The sequence below is a fragment of the Camarhynchus parvulus genome, chromosome 4 (assembly GCF_901933205.1).
Source record: "Camarhynchus parvulus chromosome 4, STF_HiC, whole genome shotgun sequence".
NCBI classification, from domain to species: domain Eukaryota; kingdom Metazoa; phylum Chordata; class Aves; order Passeriformes; family Thraupidae; genus Camarhynchus; species Camarhynchus parvulus.
Window position 1 is genome coordinate 25,535,541 of NC_044574.1, and position 18,671 is coordinate 25,554,211.

An 18,671-nucleotide genomic window follows, 5' to 3' on the forward strand; every position below is an offset into this window, starting at 1 on the left:
GGGATACAAACCTTGTCCATGCTTCTCCCCTTCTTTTATAACCTACTAAATGTCTTTATTTTACTGATGTCAATTCTGTCTTAACTATTAATTCTATTTATAATATGCATTTGTGACCTTGGCATCTATACTGCCACACGAAGTACAAAACAGAATCACATCAAAAGCAAAGAAAAAGCAAGAAAATAAAACAGCAAAAGAAAGCAGTGTTTCTCTTTGTTGTTTTTAGCACACTTCCATGTCTTAAGATACTCTTTTATTTGATTTTAGAAATATTTGTACAACTTTTTTAAACTCTCAACATATCTATTTTATGCACTATACTCAAGTTACTGTACAAAACTGCAATAAATGACACTATACGACTACATATGTCTCTACTAGAAGACATCATCATAAAGGTGTTTCTTTTTTAAAGGTCAACTAATAACTGCTAATGTATGTGTGAATCAAAATATTTTTGATTGGCCAAGTATACTAAAATCTAAATACAGTACACAGTTATTATTTATGCTATGATTTACCAGGCCTTTAGGGGCATAAAGAATCTTTGCAAAGGCTCAGAAGAAAAACAATTTTACTGATAGTATTAAATGTTCTTATAAAATTGCCAATGGCAGATCCAATTTTGTTATATTTGTGTATATGAAATACAGTTGATGCCTGATGATGCATGACCTTTTATTAAAAAAATAACATTCAAATCTTAGCAAAATCATTTCTAGTATACAAAGTTGTTGTAAAGTTATGTCAGCGAAATGTAAAGTTGCAATTTACAAAAGCAGCAGTAAATTTTATTATATGGACATATTCCTGAACTTAAATCATGGTTCTTGTTTCCCTTGAAAACAGTGCTTCCTGGGACAAATACAGGTAAATATTGTAATGGCAGGATTTAGGAAAACATTAAGCAAAGAAAAAAAGTATATTATATTACTGATAAACCTGAAAAATTTCTGAGTGATTCTAGAAATCTGAAAATAATTCAATTAAGAACAAAAGCAAAAATAATAATTTTAAAAAAATCCAGCTTCTCTGAACCAGACAATCCAGCTTAGTAATATCAAATAAATAGTGAAAAAGTAAGTATCTCACTAGCAGAAGTTGGTTGATATTGAATTTGATTTACCCTTTTCCCTGAAATCAGTTAGATGAATTTATTAATAACTTCAAAGAGGATAGAAATAAGAAACTCGTGGCCTTTGCCATACAGTAGTGTTTACTACCTCCTCAATCTAACTTGTATCCAGAATGTTTGTGAAGAGCAGAACTGTATGACCTCCGTACTCTGTTATGTACATGGGTACTGCTATTGTATGAAACAATTACACCTTTTTAAAAAAATCACTTTTTTAAATGACAGTTTCTTTCACTAAAGTAGAATTAGTTACTTTATAGAAAAATATTTTAACTTTAAATTAAAAAAATACTGCTCCTAGATAATTATGTAGGATCACATCTTCATCTCATTGTACGGAGAGAATATAATTCTGTATATTTGAATCCTAGTTTAACAGAAGTCCCCTGGGTTTAACTTTTAAAGAGCTGGCTGTATTTGCCATGGGTGCTATCTGTTTACAGACCCATGAATTAATGCTGTGTCCCTCCTTTGGAGACACACAGACAAGACATTTATATACACACTGTACAGAATGGTTCACAGATTAGCAGTTATTAGTCGGACTGTACATAGCGAACAACCTATCTGATTAGAATGATGCTTGAGGTCCTCAGTGCAAGTCTGCTTTTAGGTTGATGGTGCAAAGCCAAGTAAGACAGGCTCCCTGTTTAAATATGTAGCCCAATACACTAAATTAAAAGTACCAAATAAGACTGGAAACACTATTCTAGACATTCTGTCAATTTTGCTAACACTGTTGAATGTCTTCTTTGCTTCTTGTGGCTTCGCTTCTGGTTTTGCCTTGTTGGGTTCTGCAGTTGTAGCACTCTTGGAGATGGTTGGTAGCACTGAGTCCTTGGTAATATTTGGAGCATAGTTGGCAACAGCCACTGCATAGGCATTGTTTTTCTTAATGACAGATGCTTTTTCTTTTTTCTATTGGAAGACAGCAGTAAGTTAAATATTTCATGTGTATTTGCCAGAATAGACTTAATAAAACATAATTTCAAAAGTAAAAGAAACAAGTGAGCATATTAAAATAAATACCATGCCAATAAATTCAGATATAAAGAAAGACATTTCCAGTCTATCCAAAAAGAAGGCTGAGGTGACATAAGACAGCTCTTGCACCATCAAATACCCTACTGAAGTTATGTGAGGAAGTCTCTGTTACTGCGATTGCAAGCATAACTGGAGAAGAGTTGCCCTTTCTGTAGTGGCTTTGCATCTGTCTCCTTACAAAAGAATTGCAAGTTCTCTACAATGTTTTCTGTGAAGATTACCCATTACCCATAGTAGTAAAATTAAAATTAGGCCACCTTTGTCACATTAAACTAGCATGACTATGGGACATGTCAGAACATACCACTAATACATGAATTTCAGTTAAGAGTATACATTTTTTAGAGACTCTGGAGAAATGTGTTTACACATATATATACATAGATACATATACAGACAGGTCAGGAAGAGATTGCAAGTGAAAGAAGGAATCCAGACTGATAGTTTTAGAACTGAGCTGAGATTTAGCCCTAGAACTATTTCTGGTTTTCATAAATTATTGGTTAAAAAAATGCATAACAATGATGAAAACAGGACTAGGAACCTAAAAACCAGCAGAAGATGAGGATAGTGGGATGGAATTAATTTAATGAAGCTCAGAAAAGGGCAATTTAAGTCCTGCACCTGGGGAGGAATAAGCTATGCACCAGCGCAGGTTGAGGCTAATGGGTTAGAAAGATGTTTTGTTGAAAAAGCCCAGGGGGTCCGGGTGGCCACCAAGTTGAACACAAGCCAGCAGTGAGCCCTCACAGAAACAAAGGCCAGCAGCCTCCTGGGCTGCATCACAGAGTGCTGCCAGCCAGCCAAGGGAAGTGATCATTCCCCTTGACTCAGCTCTGGTGAGGCACATCTGGAGTGCTGGATCCAGTTCTGTGCTTCCCAGCTCAAGAGAGACATGGACATAATGAAACTAGTCTAGTGGAGGACCACAGAGATGATTTAAAGCCTGAAGCATCTGAAATACAAAAGGCCAAGAGAGCTGGGGCTGTTCAGCCTGGAAAAGAAAAGGCTCAGGGGAAGTCTTGTCAATGTATGTAAGTATCTGAGAATAAAGATTAGACTTTCCCCAGTGAAATACAGTTGAAGGACAAGAAGCAAAGAGCACAAAATGAAATACAGAATATTCCTCTTAAGTATTAAAAAACCTCCCATTTTTACTATGAGCATGACCTAGCGCTGGCATAGGTTACCTAGAGAGGTTGTAGAATCTTCATCTCCAAACATATTAAAAAAATATCCGGACAATAACCCTGAGCAACCAACCCTAGCTGGCCCTGCTTGCACTAGGGGAGATAAATTTAATGATCTCCAGAGGTCAATTCCAACTTCACCAGTTCTGTGTTGTTATGGGACTGTGTATGCTTTCAAAGGGCTAAAGTTCAGCCAGGGGCAGGTCACTGGAGAGTCCCTGTGGACACATGGTCACAGGGATGTATAGGGAATGAATACAGGCTTGGGGTTTCAGACCAATACATAGGTTCACAGACCAGTTCTGCAATAAGACTGTAATGCTGTAAATTAATCCAATGCTTTGCAGCAATCTCAGACTAAGGAATTTCTAATAACCTACAAGAAAGGTTATTAGGAAGGCAGTTTCTCAGGAAGCAATATATATTATTGACATATATATAAATATAACATATATAATTTGTATATAAAACAATACAATAATATAATGTAATTTAAAATATATGTATGTGATTTAGAGACAAGCAAATAAATATTAGATTTAGTCTGTTTCTTCCACAAAATACAGAATTAAGCAGATGAAAAAATAGCTAACTTCTGGATCATATAAGAAATCATCAGTTGTATTGGTTTGTTTTGATTTTTAATCTGATGGAATTGACACAAGTACGGGAATTCTTGTGACATTTCTCATATAGGTGCATTTCAGTTTTCTACTTCCACTGGGAGGCATCTATTCCATTTCCAATTTTGGTTTTAAATTACATCCAATTTGATATTTATCTGGGCCATCTAAAAATCTTGCTAAGATTTTCATGGTTGGACGTTGTGCCTAAAATACCTTGTCTTAGGAGATGGTGTCACATAAAAACAGAATCTGGGAATCAGTTGGGAATTCAGCATTGTTCATTATTGACTGGAGTGTGAAAAATAGTTGATCAAATATATGTAGCTTTTTCCTGCACTTGCCTTCCTGTGAGGCAAATTCCCTGTCAACAGCACTTAGACAAGAATTTCCATATAATGGGAACACAGACAACTGTCACTGAGGAAACATATTTCATTTTAATTAGTAAAAAGTATTTCATTTTAATTAGTGAAAAGTAAGCCTGGCTTTAGGTGTACAGATACCTTCAGCTAAAAAAAGAGCAAATTACTAAATCAAATTATGAGAGGAACACTTTAATTCACTTATAAGTCCTTCCTTTCAGACACATTTAGTGTGTTTTTAAAAGGTATCTGTAATATCATTAATGAGACTTGCATAATAAAGCTGAACCATAGTTTTGTCTGAGAAACTATGACTATGTTAAAAGCTTATCTTTTTGTTAAGTCAGTTTGAAGAAAGAAGAGAACTGAACACATGGATGGTATATAAATCTTAAAATGTAATGGATGCTATTGTCACTCCTAGGGAAGGAATACTGCCTAGCTTTTAAACAGTCTTTTACACTCCTAAGATCATGAGACAATGCTGTTTTACTTTAAAGGAATAACCAAAGGATGATCAGAGATTTTGTAAGGGCTCCCTACATTACTACAATTACAAATACCATTATTGTAATAATGGCAATAACTGTCACACAGGGCAATGTGCCAGTCTGAGAAGCTTCACTCAAGACATGCTGATAAACTTGCCTTGATTTCCTTCTAGCAGGAGGTAACAGATCCTGAAGTTATGGATAGCACATGCCCTTCCAGAAGTCACAGGGAATTATGAACATTTCTTCTAATTCTCCTTTACTTTTGACTGAACATTTTACTTCTTTATGAATTGCTTCTTTATGCATTCAAAATGATGAGAAATCAGTTCATGAAACCTGCTTCACATTTACTATAATCATTTAGGAAGCAAATAAAATTCTATCCTATTTTAAGAAGGATCACAGAAACCTGTATTTTTCAGAAGAAATCCGTTTTCATTGGTAAAATCAAGGACTACGATAGGAAAAAATGATAAAATATATTAAGTCAGTCAAAATGAGTGAGCTTTAATAATTGTTCTGTGTTATTACAATTCTAAACTGCAAATACAAAAATCACTAGCTCATTCTGTTTATGAAATGAGAAACTCTATCAGTTCAAAACTTCTTCATTCCATCATGGCTACACCATTATAAAGACCAGAAAATTAAGGCATGATTGTGTTTCTGTGTACTCAAAGCATCAACACATCATAGGTGAAGAATTTTGTATATCTGCTATCTAAAGTGGTTTTAAAATTAATGTCTAGCTATCATTAGCAATAAGCTTCAGAATATAGGAAATGTTCAGAAATTCTAGATTTTGTTATTCATAGTACTTACATATATGGACATTAATTTGCTTTTCTAAACCTTACATACCATGAAAATTAATATACATTATGTATTTCTGTATTTTTGTTATTTTGAACTCAAATGAATTTAAAAATAGAAAAAGTGATCCACCAACATAATCTGGATTAAATTTTACGAGTAACCAGATAAATGGTTGTGTCTGAGGAGTCAAAAAACAAGACAGGCAGTTCTCAAAATAAAAAACTAATGTTCTTGATAATGAAATCTGGATTAGTGAGACCAAATGAGATTAGCATAAGGGCAGAAATATCCCTGTTCAGGTAAGAAAATAAATGTACATTCTTTTGATTCAAAGCCTTTTTTTTTAATATAGCAAAATATCATAACAATATATTACAGCTGGTTTAGGAAATTGACTGGAAATAGGACAATTTCCTTAGGACTTACCTTATCATTCACTACACTTTTTCCATCCCAGGCCCATCCTCGTTTTGTGAAATAATTTACAGTTGCAAATTCAATTAATGCAGAGAATACAAATGCATAACAAACAGCGATAAACCAATCCATAGCTGTTGCATATGCTACTTTGGGGAGTGAATTTCGAGCACTGATGCTCAGTGTTGTCATTGTCAACACAGTTGTTACTCCTGCAAGGGGACACAAAAACAGAACATCAACAACTTCACTTGGATTTTGAATGTTAGCAAAAATAAACCAAAAAATATCATGGTACGCTTTTGAAACACAATGATTTTTTTTTCTAAGTTGGTGACAAACATTGCTAGAATTGTATTAAATGCTGATCTGGATTTTCCTTTGAAGTAAAGTCAGTTCAATTTCTTGTCTAAACTTTACTTTTTAGATGAGCTGATGATTTTACTTACAGAAAATAATTTTTCTTAACTTGTCAGGGCAGGATAGGTTATTGTAAGAAACAAAATTAATAATTTCTTCACAGATTCATAATATTTAGCAACATTAGAGTAATAATGATTAATAGGTTAATGTTTGGTAGCTGGCTTCTCTGCAATGGCTGCAGGTTTGGCACCCATATTTACTGAAATTACCACACAAATATACTGATATACTGTTTTTATGAAATATTTTTTTCTTTACAGTTGTTGTCTTACTAACTATTCAGTGACATACTCAAAGACATAAACAGTGTAAGTTCTCATTCAGGTAACATGGATTGTATTCGAGAACAGTACTGATTTGAAATGACAGATTATTGTAACTGTATTATGTGTCAGAAAACAGGAGCTGGTGATATAGGAAGGCTGTGCATTCTCTCTGGCAGTTACTAAAAGAACTTTGCAGTACTTTTTTTACATAATGAGGATCCAGTAAAAAAAAAATAAAATCCCTCCCAAAAGAATGAGGAAGAAGATACATGGGAGGAAAGGAAGAGAAGAACTTTTGTCTGAGTCAGATTTAGCAAGCAGAAATCCACAGCCATAAATACAGTCTCCATTCCTTAAGTAAATCAGTTCTCCCACCTCAGGCTGAATCACATGTAGACAAACCAAACTATTCCCTTTGTGGCACACCATTAAGCACGTCTGCAGAATTAAAGGCAACACAAAGTGATACACTCAGCACAGATCAGCAAACCTACACCCCACTATGACAGCAAAGGAGATGCCATGGCAGAAATATTAGTAACAGCACATCACAGCTTCAACAAATACACACTCATAAAACTGGTGTGGGAGGCTTCCCAAGAGAAAGCAAAGTCACTCTCCCTAAGCCAGATCTTCTGCTGTCAGCAATCTGTCACCTGGGTTCTGGAGGAGCAACAGAGCTCTGATTTTCCTTCTGCTACAAGACAAGAAGCAATTTTAACCACCGTGTGAAAGAGAAGAGAGGTAGCATTTGCATCTACTGAGACCTCCTCAGACTCCACAATTTTCATCCCTCCAGTAAAGACTCTCTATTTCAGAAGGTGCTACAAAGGGTGACAGAGCAAAGCTAAGTGGACTCAGCTTCAGTGCTTTCAAAGGTCTGTGCAGCAGGCAGAACAAGACACAGATGCATCCTGCTGAGTCACACAGGAGACACCTTAGCAAACATAAATCTCTAATTGCTGTTTTTCAGCCTCCATAAATTAAAGTAGTGGATGGCCTGGAATCAGCCATGACACTGTTGGCATCTCCTAGGCTATACAATGAAAAGGAAGCAGCTATCATACAGAACAGTATGAAAATCTGTAGACAAAATGTATTTTGTAAAGAACTTAGTCTCTCCTAATGCTTACAGAACATATGGCTTAATTATTTTCAGCACCTCAGGGAAAAGACAGCCTATCTTACATTTAAAATTATCACATGTAAATTTTAACACTGGTCCTGACCAGCAGATAAACCATTATAATTATACAGAGGTATCAGTAAAGTGGATGTTTCTCAGATATAAGGTGACCTTATCCACATGTAAATATATACAGTTGCTAAGGTATTACTCAGTTTAAATCCCACTTTACAGAGTAAATTAATCTTCTGGAAACCACATTGACTTCTTCAGAAATCTGATTTAAGATTTACTGCTGACCTTTCCTAGTCCCAGTTTAAAACATTGTGAATTTATATCTTGTTACCACATGCTACCACTTGACAATTTCTCTAAAAAGTTCAGCAAGTTACACCACTTTGTGACCCAAATGCTAATCAAGCAGCACACTGTCAGACCATTGCCAACATACTTTCATTTATTCCTTCACTCTACAAATTCAGTGATGTTCAAGGTACCACAGTCATTTAACCTGAACTGAATGGGAAAAAATTGGACAGAAAATTTCATCTTAATATCTGTCAGTTTAGGATTCTCTAGTCCTTTTAGATTGCTATTATTCTTCAGAGAAAAGACAGATGATTTTGCACATTATAGTTAATTTGAAAAATCAGTTTTATCAAGTCTTCTTTATGAAAAAGGACTGAATGGAAATAACCTGCCTCCTTGCCACTGCTAAACCTGAGAGGACTGAAAAGTTATTAATGTGGAAGAACATGGTCAACTTGAAAAAACAAAACTTATTTATTTCATAAACATTTAACTTAAAACCTCACAAAACCCATACACTGATCAGAACAAAACTGTTCCTCATTGTTCATCTAATTCATAACACTAGTGAACTAGAATTGGTATAAAAAACAGCAAGTAGATTGTAGCCCCTACAATGAGGTTGTCAAAAAAACATTTAAAAGGCTATGTAAAAGACTGCATGATATCTCACTATGATGCAGAAAAAACAGTTTACATACAGGGCAAGAACTCTCTTCTATAGCTTAGCACCCAGCAGATGTGGAAACTGAACTGATGCCAGAAGAAACAGTCACGTATTATTTTGTAAGGACCATGAGCAGTCATCAGTTTGTCTTTGAAAAAGATCCAAAAAAATAAACCATCCAACCACCTTTTTTCTCCAAAGAAGACCAAGCATTTTTACTTAAGAGTAAACATCCTTACAAGGTTTGTTCTCAGGAGTGCATGCCTACAAAGCTAAATATCTTCTATCACTACAGGTTTATCCATTACAGCCAAGACTGGAGCTATCTGATTGCCTGGGATTTTTTTTTTTTTTTTAATAGTGCTGCTTTTGAAACAGCATTTGCTTACTGGAGAGAGAAAATCCATCTCCAGAGCTGCAAATTCAACACTTTTCACTGGCACTAAACTTGTATCTCTGGAAAATAGCAGCTCTGTTATGCTTATAACACTGGAAGAGGTAATCTGAAAAACTAGAAATGTCTAACTAGAAACAGAGAGTGGAAATTGGAGGAGTTTACACAAATATAATAAAGTTAAAATCTGTCAAGATAACTACTTTATGCCCACATTTATTAGTTACACATAATGGTTGAAAAACATATCACAAAAGGATTGATAAATCACTTTTTTTTTTTTAGTTTAGGAAATTAATTTCATTATTCTATTTTTTAACAGCAATTGCAAATGTGTTTTGGTAATTAGATATCCAACCTGGTCCAAAGCCCAAAGAGATTCATAAATAAAAATAACAGCAGAAAGAAACGATTGTTGACCATTTCAGAGATAACAGATTACCGCTTCATTTTATCACTCCAAGACCAAAGAGAAGTGTAAACAAAAGTTTAAAAATTCTTTACTCAATGTATATGTGTTAGAAGGGAATGCAATACAAAAGGAGTGTACTGTGATTGTGCTCGAACAACAGCAGGTAAATCTGAACAACCATTGAGTGAATGATTACAGAAAATAGCTCAAGCACTCTGTCTACCCTTTTCACTAAAATAACAACACCAACCAGCCTTTTTAAATAGCTTGGGAGACAAGAACTATAACAAAATCTATTTCCAGAAAAGTTGAATTGAATCAGTTGGGTAAGCTACGTATCCATATGGTGAAGTTGGTACCATGCTGCTTCACTGTATCAATACTGAGCAATGGAACACAATTTCCCATTGAGCAACAGACAAGTTTATTCCCAGAGCCAAATGGCAAATGCTGTTTACCCCAGCTCCAGGAAAAGCTGCATGCAATTATGCCACCCCTGGAATATGAACTAGTGACTTCACACACAACTAAGCTAGGAGACATATTGGTTTGTTTGCAGCCAGCTCAGTCCCTTACTGAGGGCTAGTTTTCCACTACCCACTGCCTATCACTATATTATTATATCTACATTTAGCAGATATTCCCAATTAAGAAATTATAAACAGAAATGTGTGAGTGGCGGGATATCTCTAAAGGCACAAAAGATAATCTGCAGCATGTAGAAGGAGAGAAGAATAAAGACAATTGAGATTTTTTTTGCAATGAAATGGGAAAATGTACTTTATATTTATAGAATTGCTCAAAAGGATGGGTCTCTATTATTCAATTCCCATGTAAAAATAACCAGAGAACAAATCTTCAAAGTTCTCCAAGAACTTTTCTTGGGCTCCTCTTTCTGTAGTGTCACAATTAAAAAGTTGCTTTGGGTTCGCATGGCAAGGTTTTGGTAGTGGGGGGCTGCAGCAGTGGCTTCTGTGAGAAGCTGCCAGGAGCTTCCCCCATACCTGAGATCCAAAGCCAGCCAGCTCTAAAATGGACCCACAACTGCTGGCCAAGGCCAAGGGCAACACTGGCAGCGCCTCTGGGATGACATATTTAAGATGGAGAAAAAATTATATTGAGCAGAAGCAACTGCAGGCAGAGAAGACAAGTGAGAATATGTGACAGAAACACCTCTGCAGACACCCAGGTCAGTGGAGCGGGAGAGGCAGAGGGAGGAGGTGCTCCAGGCACCAAGATGATATCCCCCTGCAGCCTGTGGTAAAAGCCATGGGGAAGCAGCTGTGCCCCTGCAGCCCAGAGTGGAGCAGAGATCGACCTCCAGCCCACAGAGGACCTCCCAAAAGAACAGCTGAATGCCTGGAGGACGCTGTGACACTATGGAAATCTGTGCTGGAGCAGGCTTCCAGCAGGACCTGTGGCTCCACAGGGGACCCATGCTGGAGTACTCTGCTCCTGAAGGACTGCATCCCATGGAAAGGACCCACATCAAGAACAATTAAAAACAGACACAGGAGCTCAAAGTAACAATAAAATTACTCAGAGTAACAATAAAATTATCACAGTGAACTGACAAAAGAACATAGCTATGTGAATTTAAATATAATAAATAATAAGACTAATTTTTGTTCTTTCCTGCTTCAGTTAACAAAGATTATATACCTAACTACATTTATTTTATCATTCTCATTGATACTCCCTGTGAGTTAAAGGACAGATAACTGTAGAACTAAGAAAACTAATTTCTGATTTGTCACCTGCATCTAATACTGCTATTCAAACACATGTGATGCTTCTAAGTGCTATGACCCATTAAAATGAAGCAAGAATCCAATAAGCTGCACAAGATTAGTTTTGCTAATATTGTTGACACTAAATGCATGACAATAAAGACATTAGTAAATGAATAAGATTGTAATCTTGCACTAAATGAAGGCATTATGAACCAGTCTTATTCTCTTTCATTAAGAATGCAATCAGATTTATCTGCTAGAGAAAACACATTCAAGACTTATTTAATCAACAATGACGAAACTTTCTTTTTCCAATAATTTAAAGCAAAGTTGAAGCAATATAGTAATATTAAATAGATGCCATAAAGAAAAGGGATTAAAGAGCTCAACTATAAAATAAGCCTCATTATACCAACCCCTAATGTTAGCCTAGAACTTGAAACCACCTTGCAAGAGAATAAAAAGGGAAACGAAAAGTAACTTCTTTCATCCATTAAATAATACACGCTAAGTGGTGCTTTGAATAACTTGAAGCTATGTTTCATTGAAAGGAACAGTATCCCAGTAGCTGGTCCTTAGCTCTCAAGAAGTTCATTGAGATAAATTTCTCATTGATTTTCAAAAACACTTTGTCAAACCTTCTGTTTAATTATATTTTAAAACTGATATATTTAATATACAATGCAAAGATGGGTATCTAATAAGTGACTACTCCATATAAAAACTAAAAATTAAGTATGATCAATAGAAGTATAAAGGAATACCCCCTACAATTTTTATATTCTCTGCTGAATGTAGCTGGTTTCATTAACCTAACTGTAGTATGAGCTTCTTTTGTCACTGGATGGAGCCTACTCCAAAGTATCACCCAGATGAAACCTTGAGTGTACCAGCTCAACTCCAACTGACAAGAATATTTCAGTACACTCAAAAACCACTGAAGAGCTCTAGAGAAATTTTGTTATGAAACTCTGACTAACTGCACATTTTTGTAACACATTCAGGCAAGAGACCAGGGGGTATCAGAAATCCCAGTGACAACTGCTGCCAGTAGGTATGGAGAAAGCCTGGGAGATCCACTTGAGGCTCTGCATTTAGAGAGCCCATTGGCAGCTTCTGCTGACAATCTCATCTAGAGTGTAAAAGAATGTTATGAAATAGCTCCTCAGGGAAAATCCAACCCAACCCACTGAAAAAGGCTAAGCCTGAGGAGCAAATGCTGCATGCTAGGGCTAAGGTTTCTCCAAAAGGCAGAGCCTGGATGTGTCTTGTTTCCCTGGGTTAAGGGTGCCTGAAGGGGACAGAGCCCTTACCGGCATACAGGGTGCATGTCTGTGTGGCAGGAAAAAAAATACTAGCATAAAACTGCTATGTCTGCAATAAACCCATCGGTTTTAGTAAAGAGATTTCAGGTTTGGTGTCACTGAGTGGTGTGATTCTGTTCTTGTGGCCCTCCTATGCACTTCCCTCAAGACATCTGAAGCAGGACACTTCATTATCCATGTTATACTAAACCCCAGGAGAGCAAAGCAGAAGGCTGCCATGCAGATACAACTTATTTCTAAAAAAAATATAAATTAAACAGAAAATAAATCAATAATAAAGAACAGGTGTGCAGGAAGGGATGCATTTCAGGAATATTATCCCAGGACTTTGTTAGGGATGCAGTGCCTTGTTAACAGTGTCACAGTAACAGAAAGTGAATTTTAGGAAGGGCAGATGCGAGACTTTTTTTGGAGAAACCAGTGACACTGTCCTATATGTATAGGAGTGGATACAGAAAAGGGCAAAGACAGAGATATAGAAGGATTTGACAGTGTACTTTTGAGGCTGGAAAACAGGAGTGTACATTTTCATAATCAAAAAAGGATAAATTCACAGAAGATTTTGAAGAAAGACAAAGAATCTGCCTTATAGCTGCCTGGAAAACCATGGTAGAATTCTAGTCCCACTGAAACCATTGACCCATTTCATCTGACTTCTGTAAGGCTCATAGTCAAACCTGCAATTTTCAGAGTGCTTTGTGTGGCATGTTTTCTACCAGGAGAGACAGTAAATGCTTTGTTGTGCATCATATTTAATATGCATTTGAGTTTGGCCTATTTTTTGAAGAGTACACGGTGCTCACTGATGACTAAGCATACCATTTTATGCACCATTTTTGACGGGTGATTTCACACAGAAAATAATTTTATTTTGCCAATCTCTTTTTCTTTAAAAGCAAACAAACTAAATGAACTTTGCTTTGCAAATAAGAAAGACGTTACTTTGAGAAACACCATCTTACTGCTCTGCTGAACCTGCCGCACAGTAATCTCCAATTTGAATTAGCAAAAAAGTGTTGCCCAAACCCCCGGAATAGGGTTTCTTTAAAACAACTTCTGCTTGAAATTTTAACGCAAATAATTCAACAAATTCAAATTTAATTTGCCTAATTTACAAATAAATTTAGAAATTTGCTTATCTACCAAGTACCAGAATACTTGAATAATACCAAGGTTAGTAAGATATTTCAGAAAATCATCTAAGTTTACTAAATTTACTTTTTAAATAGAAACATTATCATCTTTTTCTATTCTGTGATTTTTTTTTCTCTTAAGAGTCAAGGATGTGAGGACAGTTTGCTTGCATGTACTAATTCCCAAGACCTTTGGGATTCTCACAAGATGTGTGAGCTGCAGTTGAAAGTTGTTTGGACTAGAAATCATATCACATTCTACAAACACTTCAACTTGAATGAAAAAGCCCTTTACTTCAGAAGTACTTTCTAGCATCTTCAGCTACTGCAAACAGAGCTAATGCTACTCAGTATACTCACCAAAGACTGTCCTGGCAGGTACAGATTCTCTGTTCAGCCAGAATGACACTTGAGACAGAATGACAGTCATGATACAGGGGAGGTAAGTCTGAATGACAAAATAACCAATTTTTCTCTTCAAGTGAAAATGAGCCGTCATTACTGTATATTCACCTAGGTGCCACAAACAAAAAAAAAAGACAATGAAACAAAGGTTATCATCTTCAGAAAGTCCATTTCCTTGATAAGAGAACATTTGCTATATTTATGCGAAACAAATGTTCTAGGGTTATATCGTACCACAGGTGTTTTGCAATAGCATCCTGTAGAATGTAAGAAAGATTTTGAGTACAGCTATTTCTTATTCCCACTGTGTTCCATGAAAGATGAGTGTAAAGGAACTTCCAGGAACTTTTGTATGCACTGAGAAGAACTTCAGCCTTGAAGTCTTCTGTTTATAAGCAACTCTCTGCATTCACACAACAGCTCTCTGAGAATTTAATCATGGTCAGAAGCAGCCACGGGGGTCCATCAGCCTGGCACATGCAGGAAGACAGTCGAGAGTCTAGTAGAATAGTCCAGTGTTTCATGTCAAAAACATGATGGAAGGGAAACATGGCTGAAACCTGTCTGCTTTACCATTTAATAGACAAAATCTATGTCATTTACAATATGAAATTTAACAAATATCCCAACCCTGGGTTACAAATGTTAGGATTAAACATGAAGCTTCAGATAGCATTTTAAAAAATAGTTATTGAGGGCAATTTCACCTCTGCTATCACCAGCTAATTATAATTTGAAAGAATCAGTGAAGTGCTGTTTTGTGTTACTTGTACAGTACATGGCTAATAGATCACATTTTGCAACATTCTTTTTCAGAAGCCTGTAACACCACCTGGAATATAGTTTTCACAACCAGTAACTGCCTTTTTCTCCAAAATATTTCAAAATGTCTTTTACTAACCTGTACTTGACTTAACTGTCTCTTTTCCAATTGTTTGGCCTAAAAGATCATACTGATTCAGTCTTGAGCCATCTGGTGCCACTTGCACTGAATCTGAAGCATTGTAAGTCCAAATGTATGTCACTTCTGAAGTTGTGTATGCATCTGTGTGAAACAAGATAAAATATTTAATCAACAATTTAAATTAAACAGCGTCCATACAAACTCGCAGAATTACAAGAGCTACTTATTTTTCAAATAAAACTCACCCCAAAGAATTTAAAATTATGTGGTAAAAAATATCTTTGGTCATTTAAAATAGCTTTACTGTAAAGTAAGTGCCTATTGCAGCATGGGAACAGGGCACTCACTTGTGATCTTATTAAACACAATTTCTTTATATTAAACTACAAACAACGTTTCTTCTACACTGTTAAAAGACTTGTCAGAGATTAGATATTATATGTATCCTATAATTTGTGATAACACAGATGAAAAGAAGAATAATTTGCAAGACTTAGGACACACAAAATTTTTAAAAATTCATTCCTGTATAGTTCTGACCTTCCATTGTCTCCACGCTCAACTTTGGGAATGTATCACAAGAATTTTATTATTAGTTGAAATCCAGACTTAAACATGGCAAGCCAGCAGTCAAAACACCCTGGTACCTTGTTCTGCCTACCCTCTTAAATCTTACTAGTGTCCATTATTTTGGGGGACACACCAACATTAAACAGGCTGCTCTCTCAGTACATTCATGATCAAACATACATTTAGCCTGGTCTCAAAAAAACTAGTATGAAAGAAAATCAACACTGAATTTTAAACAGCACTTATGCCTCTCCAGTAAGTAAGGAAAAAAATTGTATGTCCTGAAAGTTTTTCCAGTCTAATATGCTATTAACAAATGGGATAGGAAAGAAAAAGGGTAAACCACTGATGGAAGAAGTTGGGTTCACTTTGATTGACTGAGACACGTACATTTTAAATCCTACACCATAATTGCAGTGTAATTAAAAAGTAAAGCATCATTACTGTTGGTCTGCAAACATTTTCACTTGTGAAATGTCTAGAGGCTCAGAAAGTAGCTTCTTCATGCAACTAGCCATAAATTGCATGACTAACAAAATCTAGCAGGTGGGCAGCAAGTAGAGATTTTTAGCACTTCCCATGTATCCTTTCAGCTTTACACAAAAATATCTCTGCTTTAATGCAAACCAGCAGTATGGCAAATTGCTAATTTCTCTCCATTCTCTTCACTTTCAGCTAGACTTTTTGAAAACAATAAAGAAAAGCAATCTATTAAGCTACAGCTTCTCCCATACATTCAGTGTGGCTTTTCTCTTACGTATAAAAAGAGACATTCATACATGCTGATGATCCTCCTAGCAACGTAAGATTAGCAGCATATGAAGAGCTGTGACAAATATATACCACCGGCAAACTTGCCTTAGTTAAACCAAAATCCTCAGGATTCCTGCTTATTTTCACCACTATTCATCATTCAGATTCTATCCCAGAATAAAAGCTGAAAAATACACAGTTGTCTAGAATTAGTCCTAGGTAAAGAAATAAAATGTGTGTGAAGCCATTCAAAATGAACAGAAGTAAGAGTCCCCTGAGATTGTGCCAACAGGCATGGGTGACTTTGAGGGAAATGAAATACACTTTTTAAAATCACACTGCTCACATTTAGAATTCCTCTGATTATTAGAAAATCATAGGCAGAGAAAAGAAGAGCAAGCTGGTAAGAAAAACAATCAGGACCAAAAAAAAAAAAAGACAAAAAAAGGAAGTGATTCACACAGAGTCTAATACACCTAGTAATAAGGATTTCCAACCTAAAACTGCTCCTGAAGAAAGTTTTTTTGCCTGAGTACCAGTTTCATTATTACAGGAGTTTTCAAATTGTTTTGAGGCTACATAGGAGTCTTTTTTTTTCCTGTAACACCTTATAAATCCAACATGCCTTGCTGGGTACATATATGTAAATATTATTATACTAGCTGATTTTGGCTAACATCTCTGGTGTTAGTTATTTAGGCTGCATTATGCACTACAAATATAATACTGAGGGGGCAGGAGAAGGCTCCATGAGGCAAACAGTATTCATTCTAATGATCTTTTGTCTCCTTAGATAAGATTTCCTACAAATGTGGAAACATCATCAGAACCACAGGCTTTATTTAATTTGCTACAAACTCCATGGAAAAGGGATATTGGAGCACGATGGAGACAGTGTGCACAGTAGCACAGTGCTATGACAAGCATCATGCGGTTCATGAGGTCCTTAGTGGCAGTATATCCCCTGTTTTGTATTCTGTGGTTGCTACAATTATTGTAAAGTCAGCCACATTTTATAGGCTTAACTTGTTTCCTCAAAAAAACCCAATTTCCTTTCCTGGGCCCAGCAGAAAATGTAGGCTGCAGCCAAAGGAAAAAAAATAAAGCTTTTAGTGTAAAACATCCAAAATATATATAATGAAGAAGAAGAAGCATGGCTGTAATCTAAGAAAGTGAAATAATGCTGCTGTTAAAAATAATAGCAGTGAGGTCAAATTCCACCTGTCTGTAAAATGCAGATGCACTAAATAATGAAATTTTTTATCACATGAAGCCATTCCTTATTCCTTTCATTGAATAAGAACATTAAAAATATCATTAACAATAAAGAGAAACTAAGTTTTGGTGATAAATTTAAAAAACCCACTCACTGAATTCCTCTATCTGCTCTTTGTTAATGCTGCACAGGCTAAATGCATCCAGTTCTGTGTTGGTCAGTGTGATTTGCACACTGAAATGAAAGTAGACCAGTGCAGTGTTGATCAGGTGCAGGCTGTTTGTTGTTAACTGGAGTAATGAAATCTTTAAAATAAACTAGAAGACACAATACTTGAATAGAGAAAAGAGATTTTGATGTGTCAGGTTACAGCTGTTTTTAAGTTCCATCTTGTGGTTTATATTTCTCATGTAAAAATTTACTGAAACAAAATTATGCTGGGAAATGTTAGATATTCACTAATCAAAGGCTCTAGTTCCCATTATATACTTACAGCTGCCAAATTTAAGTGGGCACGAGTGAGCATCCATAGGGAAGTCCTCCAAGTGCATTGGACATTCAGCTTGGACTGTAAGCCTAAAAGGCAAAAGATCTCTATGCATTAAAGTCATTTAGCAGGACAAGAAAATCAGTTCCACAGAAATGAACAGAGTTCATGCCAATTTAGTAGACTAAATTGAAATTTTATATTAAACGAACAAGAATTTAATTCTACTTTTACTTCTTCCAATTTATGTGTTCCTTTGAAAGGCATTTACTTATTATATCAAGAACCTGTAAAAGCTGACCTCAAAATTATGAATAAAGGTCATTTAAAGAAAAATACAAATTAAGTACTGCCAGGCTGTTAAGAAAAATCATTTTCTTCTCATAATATTTTGTGGTACTTGTGTGCTACTACAGCTCTTAAAGGAGCATCTAAAATACAATTAACTTGCCAAAGAACCC

General features: G+C 35.7%; 1 protein-coding gene across 2 annotated transcripts in view; it reads right to left on the reverse strand.

The window, feature by feature from the left end:
- Positions 1-239: 239 nt before the first annotated feature.
- GABRA2 (gamma-aminobutyric acid type A receptor alpha2 subunit) overlaps positions 240-18,671 on the reverse strand; it is a 59,908-nt gene continuing 41,476 nt past the window's right edge. For both annotated transcript variants that reach the window (XM_030947315.1, XM_030947314.1), the window contains exons 6-10: positions 18,217-18,299; positions 15,182-15,325; positions 14,236-14,388; positions 6,097-6,299; positions 240-2,056 (exon numbers count right to left, since the gene is read on the reverse strand). In XM_030947315.1, coding sequence (XP_030803175.1) covers positions 1,748-2,056; positions 6,097-6,299; positions 14,236-14,388; positions 15,182-15,325; positions 18,217-18,299 — 892 coding nt within the window. In that variant the 3' untranslated portion in view covers positions 240-1,747. The remainder of the gene's footprint in view (positions 2,057-6,096; positions 6,300-14,235; positions 14,389-15,181; positions 15,326-18,216; positions 18,300-18,671) is intronic.